The 8,271-nt window shown below is 44.8% G+C and overlaps 1 protein-coding gene across 1 annotated transcript; it reads right to left on the reverse strand.

The window, feature by feature from the left end:
* Positions 1-5,976: 5,976 nt before the first annotated feature.
* Positions 5,977-8,091, reverse strand: AURKAIP1 (aurora kinase A interacting protein 1). Its single transcript, XM_010138304.1, has 3 exons — positions 8,040-8,091; positions 7,085-7,527; positions 5,977-6,138 (listed from the first exon to the last, which is right to left on the reverse strand). Exons 1-3 carry the CDS (start codon positions 8,089-8,091, stop codon positions 6,031-6,033), a joined length of 603 nt encoding a protein of 200 aa, XP_010136606.1. The 3' UTR covers positions 5,977-6,030.
* Between the last annotated feature and the right edge of the window lie 180 nt (positions 8,092-8,271).

Below are 8,271 nucleotides of genomic sequence, written 5' to 3' on the forward strand. Positions count from 1 at the left end.
AATTAAGAGGTTGGCTCTGAAAAGGGTCCTCAAAAGTTGCCTCGCAGAGAGTTGTAATATTTACCTCAGGTTTGCAGGCTATTTCATTTGAAATAAAAATACTTTGGCTGAAGGGAGGTTGCTTTCCATAATGCAACATAATCCTGCTGCCAAATTTAGACACCCGAACATGGAGCCTGGCCAGTTTTTAAGGGCAATCTATGGGAATTGTGTATTTGCTCTAGATCACTCCAGGAGGACTCTGACAGCCACAGCTTTAGCTAAAGAAAAGAGGGTGCTGCTTGCTTTGCCTCCTCCAGAAATCCAGTGTTCTATTTCCTCACACAGACCTGCCTGCTTGGACCAGCACTGCTCCTTCTATCCAGAGAGCTGAGTATTCTACTACAGCACTAAATTTAACTTTCTTTTGAGACTCTCCTTTTTTCTTTTTAACTCTCCTTTTGAGAAGAAAAGGATCTTCAGCCCCTTTAAGAAGTGGAAGATGAGAAACAAAATTTTTTGGTATCTTGCCAAACATCACAGGGGAAACATGTCAGAGCTCAGAAACTTCTGGTGCCTCAATTACAGCTTCAATAACACAATAATCCCAGTTATACTAGTGGTATAACATGGAACTTTTCAGTGTTCTCTAGTCTCTGAGGGTTTCTTACTCCAGTAAGCATCATCATTATCCGTTTCTCCCATGAAAACAGCCAGTAGGTGGGGTGATTTTTACCTGCTCATTAAGCACAAACAGCGACAGCGAGCAGCTGATGGAGAAACCAACAGGAGGTGAAGCGATTGCTCCCTCTGAAAAGTGACATTTGTGAAACACCCGTGAAAATCACTTTTTCACAGCCCCAGGCTTTTGCATAAATGACTTATGAAAGTCTTTCCTGTCTTTCCAAGGGCTACAACCCTCTCCCCTTCCCCAAGGGACGGGTGATGTTATCAGAAAAAAGGACACATTTAGCTCTGTCCTACCTTCCACAGGGCCTACAGAAGTTCTCACAGATGGCAGATGCCAACGCTATAGTTGCCCCACACCACAAAGACAGTAAAATTCAGCACAGAGGGCTCTCTGGAGGATGTCCATCCAGACCAAGGGAAAGCATCTCCCAGACGCTAACTGAAACAATGTGAATGGTCAGGGAAGCCAAATCAAGGCCAGCTACGTCTGGGTGACCAGTCACAGATGCTGCCTTCAGGAGGTACCTGCTGATTCCGCTGCTGACCAGCCTCCAGCTGGCTCTTCCACAACCAACTTGCTGCTCTGTCAGCAGAGGAAACGGCTCTGACTCAAAGCACGCGGGGAACAGAGCTGGTGAGTAACGCGGGGCTGTTTACACATGGTCACATTGCTGACTAAAACTGCTGCAGTTTCTTCTGGCAATTTTTTTCTTTGGCACGTTCTTCTATGACTGCTTATTCCTCAGCTTTAACCAGTTCCTCACTGGATGGTGATAAAGAAGAGCCAGAAGCATCCTGCCATGAATTGTTAATTCCCTTAAAACAAACCTGACAAATTCCAAGCTGTTTTACCTGATGTGCCAGCTCCTTGCTCAGGACTCCACATCCTTCTCTTAACGCCCATCACTTTGCAAGTGGTTATGGGGCTCTGAAGCGACTGCAGCAGCTGAGAGGCTCCAGGAGCATCTTCTGCAGACCTAGAAGTACCAAAGGCAATGGCATTCCCTCAGTACAAGACCTGCCTGATCAGCACCAAGTCTTGTTTATTGAGCAAGTGAAAACACTGAGTTTCGACCAGTGTTTCATGTTATTTTTCTACCTTAAGCAACATTTTAGCCACATTTCCTAAGGAAACAAGGCACATACAGTTAGATGATCCTGCTGCCCATTCAACCCACTTCTCCTTCCTGTTATTTGGGAACACAACAGCCAGTTTCAGCTATGCTCAAGAGGAGAGGACACATCTCATAGTTTTACAGTTCTTACAAGTTTTGTAACAAGCGTAACAGCGGAAAGATGCATTGGTGCCCATGCAAAGTGGGCAAGACTAAAAAGTTCAGTCTCATTTCAGGGAACTGACACAAGAGTGATGTATCAGACAGTTGTCTTAAATCCTCTGACTTGCAGAACTCCTTGTTTCAGTTTTGTTCCTCTGTCTCAGGGGGAAACACAAGCAAGAATGGATACTGCACGGGAGAGCCAGCACACTCCGCTTAAAGCTAGTTCAGATTCTACCAGAGCTGCAGTAACTGATTTTTTATTATTATTTAAAAATCAGTAGAAAAAGCAAAATCCACTTTCCAAAACCATTTCAGTTCTGCAAATGCAGCGCTCCAGGTTAAGTACAGAGCACTGTTATTTCTGGAGAGTAACCAACCAGGCTCAGCCCAAGCGAACCCAAACCAGGATGTTTTCACAGTTAGAACAGAAACACCAGCAGCAGAACAGGAGTAAGGGTAAACGGGTAAAAGAAAAGATGTCATTTTAGTTATCCAAAACGTGCTGTTTGCAAGATCAGTACCATCACCTCGGCCAGATTTTCTTAGGGAAACAAGCACGGTTCATTAACCCTGGAATCCCTGGACTGCAGTAGAACTGGCTTCACATTTAGAGAAGGAGCAAGTCAGAGCTACTGAAGGCAATGCACATCCACCAACTTATCCCAGGTAACGTTTAAGACAGTTCTTCATATGACAGTGCCCCGTTTACTACGGGTGTTAGCTCACCAGGGTAAAGGTACATGTTCATTCTGCTCAGGAACAGGAGGGCAGTGGTAGTCAGGGTACCAGAAGGAGCAATGTCCTATTCACCTCCTGAAAGGCATGTTTTTTGTAGACCAGATGCTGATGAAGATCCCCTGACACGGGCTAATATGTACTCCTTTTAAACCGGTCTTCAGTTTACTAATGGAAAAAGAACTGTTCCCACAATACAGACATAAAAGGAACTTGGGCTTCTGGTGTCAGAGTTCCGGTATGCAGAGAAATCCTGCTGCAGCAAAGGAGAAAGCATCAGCCCTGCCCTCTCCTCTGATGTAAAAAAACAACAACGACAAAAACCCTAAACAAAACACAAACAAAACACCCACCACTCAAAAAACCCCCGAGCAAACAACTATCCACAGCACCACAGAACCAAAACAACCATGAAAACTAACCAATCAAAACCCCAACATAAAAAAACCGAAACCACACCACCACAAAAAAAAACAACACAGAAGCAGGTTGTTCCACACATGACCCTTCAGCAGTCAACACAACAGCAGCATGAAGAGTATTTCTCTTCACATTTGCTGCTACAGCTGTACTACAGCCTGTGCCATCATGGTTGAAAACACTGTGAAGAAACTCTTTCAGTCTGGACCCTGTCAAGGGGACAGTCCATCAGCCTCAAAAATTCTGACTCTCCGGGTGATACCAACAGAACCTTTTTTCCAGGCTCCCCAGATACTCAGACCACTCACACGTCTATAACCAGCCTCAATTTTCAGACCCGGGTGAAGTCTTTGGTCCCATTACAACCCACACAGCTCCTAGTCTGAACCACCTTCGGGTCTGGTCTCAGGAGCAGGAGCTGGAGAAGCCATCGTCACATTCTACTCTGTTTCCTGTCCACGGGACTCCTTCCTCACAGCCAGCAGTGTCCTTCTGTCTGTGCCAAGGACAGTCTGGCGAGGGGACCCACCAGCTCAGACGCACTGTCTGCATGACCTCAGGGCTGCTTTAACAGCTGGCAGACTGTCCCACACGCTGTAGGATAAGCACAAGATTGCCAAAGAAAGGAACATTTTGTATTGACTGCTGGGCTTCCCCTTTTCCTCTAACAAACTAATTCTGTTCAAACCTTTCCTGTTTACAGCCTTTTTTTTTTTTTTTTTTGGTACCAAACCTCCACCCTGCTGGGCTTCCCCTTTTCCTCTAACAAACTAATTCTGTTCAAACCTTTCCTGTTTACAGCCTTTTTTTTTTTTTTTTTTGCTACCACAGCTACACACGCTCATACACAGACATTACAGAGACACACCAAGAGTGCAGGTACGTTGGTATTTTGGAGAGGAACGGCAACTCATAACAAAGCTTTGTGAAGAGTATATTACGTACTCGTGCTCCCCCTACAGAAAAACGGGTGCAGCTTTCATCTGTCTGTTCAGCAAAGTATGAGAGAGAGTTTTTTTTTGCTACCACAGCTACACACGCTCATACACAGACATTACAGAGACACACCAAGAGTGCAGGTACGTTGGTATTTTGGAGAGGAACGGCAACTCATAACAAAGCTTTGTGAAGAGTATATTACGTACTCGTGCTCCCCCTACAGAAAAACGGGTGCAGCTTTCATCTGTCTGTTCAGCAAAGTATGAGAGAGAGTTTGAAAACTGCATCCTGGGGTCAGGAGAGTTAAAGCAAGTCAGTACAACCCCAGCATGCGTTATCCGGTTAGTGCCACGTAAGACAGGCTTTGCAGTATCTGCCACAAAGAAAATACAAACCCTGAGACACACTTTGAGGTACCTCAGCAAAAAGGAGTACAGCATGTGCATGACCGAGACGGGCAGTGTCCGCCGTGGAGGGTTTAGAGACGCTGCTGTAAATTACACCAGAGTTCCAGAGTTCTAGACACAGATGTGTAATTATGTCTCGCAGAGGTAAAAGTAACGACTACTCTTGGCAGACTACAACTTGGACTGCTGCTTAGAACACCTTTTTAATTTCTTTGATTAAAGTTGCCAACAGTTAACATATGATTTGGGAAAAAAAGAACTATACAAGTGTGCTAACCACATGTTCTACAGGACTTCAACACAGATGCCAGCAGTCCTCTGCTGAGATTAATCAATTTTTAAATGTGGGGCGTACCCTTTCCTTAAAATACCAACGGCTTCTACATTCCAGCCAGCTTCTACACCAAGGGCCGAAGAGTTCCCGAAGCTTTGATTCTGTTTCACTGCCACCTGGTGACGCGCAGAGCAGAGCGCCAAGCACGGAACCTCGCACATCCACTGTGTGCGAGGAGTCACCAATCCTTCCTGCCAGGGCATTAAACTGAGTTCCACGGGTTATTTTTTTCCTTCCCTTTCCTTTAGTCAAGTGTTTTGCTCCTAGCAGAAAGCTGCAGAATGAGGAGCCTAAGAGAGCACATTCTTTTTCCTTTCTTTGTCTCACAGGTCAAGTCCACCCACCCATCTGCTGGAATGCAGACAGGGAAGAGCTAAATCGCACCGAACAGGGGATAACCGCCTCAAACAGAAAAGTCAAAAGCAGAACCCAATCCAGAGCCCAGATATAAAGTCCTCTGTCAGGGTTTATTTTAAACATCTGTATTTTTCACAGCTTTCATGACTCTCTTCGATCACGTAAAGTCAGCTGATTACAACAGGGTTGTCTCAGGCACAAAATAGTTCCTGTAGTTAATGAATAATCAGCTCTGAACTCTTCCTGATACCAGTATCCGGATGCTCCGTAAGACTGGGGTCAAGCGTAGAAAAAATATAACTACTTTTTATTAGGACAAACCAGAAAAAATAAACATGCCTTTCAAGGATGCTCGTGCAATGCTGAGGCACACCAACACCAATGCGTCAGGTAAGTGAAAACCAAAGCTTCTGCAGGTACATTCTGTGGAATTCTGACCCAATCTGTTTCACAAAACTCTTGGTAAACATCAGCCCTTCTATAATGAGACTGCAGAAGGCCGCAATTCTGAAAAGAACTTTTAAGATTGCTTGTCTCATATACACTGAGAATTCTTTCACTTACCCACCTCCCACAACTGACTGTTCTTATAATACAACATTCAGTTTAACCTGAAATAGCAACGTCAGAAATTCAGCCGCAGTCTACGACACCTTTGCTCAGGTGTCTGGTTGGGGCAGCAGCACCAGACTGTCCACAGCAGCACCAAGTCACCATACAAGGGCTCACGCCTTTCTTTTGGGAAGGAAAAGTCCTTGGAAAACTGCTCACCAAGACTGAAAGTTTCCTCCAACTGATTTCATCACACTCAGAACAGGGTTAAACGTGATCCATGTACTTAAATATTTCTTTAATTACAGTTACAGGTTACAACTCATTACAAGTGTTTTTATCGCTTTGAACTTTTCAGATATATCTTGGGCGTTTGCCATCCCGCGGGAGGACTTTTCAAACCAGCTCTTTTCCAGATGCGCTCCAAATCTTTCTCAAACTTTATCTAAAACAGAAAAAAAAAAAAGAAAATAAAAGAAAGAAAAAATGGTGACATAGCTCATAAGCACCACTCAAATATTCAGCTACTGCCCGTGTGACTCTAGACATAACGCACACAAAGGAAACCATTGCTTTTACGCAGGCAGCTCGTTCTCAGTGTCAAAACAGCTTCACCGCAGGAAACACATTAAATCGCACAAACTTCTTGGTAGCATTATTTCAGAAGTCCTGGGCAAGGAAAACTGAGGAGATGGAAAGTGAAACTGAAAGACAATTAAGAGGATTTCCTCATCACGAAGTGTTCAGCGCTGCTTCCTAAAAATCTGAAGACACAGAATTACTGTTCACCACCACGTGCATCTCGGCAAGGTGAAAATTACCAGCGAGTGAACTGCACTATATGGCAACAAACCCAACAGACTGCTGACAGGAGTGCTGAGTGAGAACATCTACACCTTCAGTGAAGGCCCGTGTCTTCCCTCAAACCTTCTAAGGGAAGGAAAGGCTTCCATACAGAAAAAGACAATAGGAAGCACTTGAGGACTTTGGTAAAACCGGAAAGAAATTAAGATTAGAACAGTCTCCCTGACACAAGCACAAGGCAGGCACGTGAATTAATCTTTCGCACAAACACTAAAATTCTTCTCCATTAGCCACATCTATTTGTAAGTTACTGTCATGCAAGAAAAATTACAACTAGTAGCTGTCTCGCATAAACATGTTTACAGCCATAAAACACTCTAAATTACAGCTTCTAAAGAGGTATCGGTCAAACACAAAAGAAAACTAGTTATTGTGCCAGTAAATACTGAATTCACTAAGGCTCTCCGAGCTGCTGCCATCGTTCCCCAAATCAATTCCACTTGAAAACATCACCCAACACCTGAACGGAGGCCAGTTTGAGAACTGGGCACGCTGGTGTCAAGAAGTTCTCTCTACCCTGAGCTTACCTGACGTTTCTTCTTGCGACCTTCCTTTATCCTCCTCCGTATAAACTTCCTTCGCTTTAGCAGCTTTTTGTACTTGTGCCGATTCATCTTCCTTCTGCGAATCTGCAGAACATTCTTACACTGAAGAGTGTCGTGAAGCGTTCCTTCTCCTTCCCCCACATCAGCTCCCCCATCGGTCGGGGGACAGTCATACCGCTGGACGGCTTCACAGCCTGCTTCTTCCTCGGCATTTTCTGCTTTGGGAAGCGAGTATCTAACTGTCAGCCAGCTTTCCAGGGGGCTGATGGAAAGCTTTCTGGGGACCAGCATCTCTTCCAGTTCAGGGTCCAGCGCATACCACTGCTGAGGCTGGGCTCCACTCTGGTTAGACGGCTGTGTGCTATAGCGCACAGACGGGGAGTGACAGTGAAGAAAGGAAGACACTGACCGTGGCAAAAGGTGGCCTTTGAGGAGAAAAGAATGTCACTTCAGAGACAGAATTTTCAAACCACACCTTAAGAAAAGCTCTGCCCAGCTCTGAAACCACCAGACAACTCTGGCCAGAATAATCTAACAACGGAATCCGTTCACAAAAATTGTATTCCCATCACAAAAGCAAGGAAGTCTTTCTAAATTTGAATTTAATTATGTTGCTGTAACACCACCTGCTAAAAAAACATTATACAATATTCCACTGTGTAAACTGTGCCAGTGCAGTTTGGAAGGGCAAAGAACTGTTTGCTGAATCAAGCCTTTCCACTAAGGAATTTCCTCCTAAGCTTAAAACAGGTCACATCGGAGCTGCACAATGCTGAGAGGTCGAAGACATAACAACATTCCACAACCACTGAATCGACAACAGCCGCACTGCTCTTGCACTGTCTGCTGGAAAAGACATTTCTGGGAGCCCAACTACCTCAGGGAAAAAAAACAAAAAACAAAAAACAAAAAACTAGGTCACAGAACATCTGTTTACCTGCAAATCGTGAAGCCCTCAGCACCTGGGAAGTCAGCTGTGATATTAACATACTGTTTCTCTTTGTTCACTGCCAGAGCCAGTAACGACTGTCAAAATAAGAACCTTTATTCAATGAGGGAAACACGTTGTTTAAAAAACTCTCCTGTATTTAACTCAAAACCCCAGGAAGATGGGCTGAGCCACTCCAAGCGCTCTCCTCGCTGTACCGCCCGCTGCAGGTTTTGCTGCG

This window comes from Buceros rhinoceros, unplaced genomic scaffold (genome assembly GCF_000710305.1).
Source record: "Buceros rhinoceros silvestris isolate BGI_N320 unplaced genomic scaffold, ASM71030v1 scaffold2086, whole genome shotgun sequence".
In the NCBI taxonomy this organism is placed as follows: Eukaryota; Metazoa; Chordata; class Aves; order Bucerotiformes; family Bucerotidae; genus Buceros; species Buceros rhinoceros.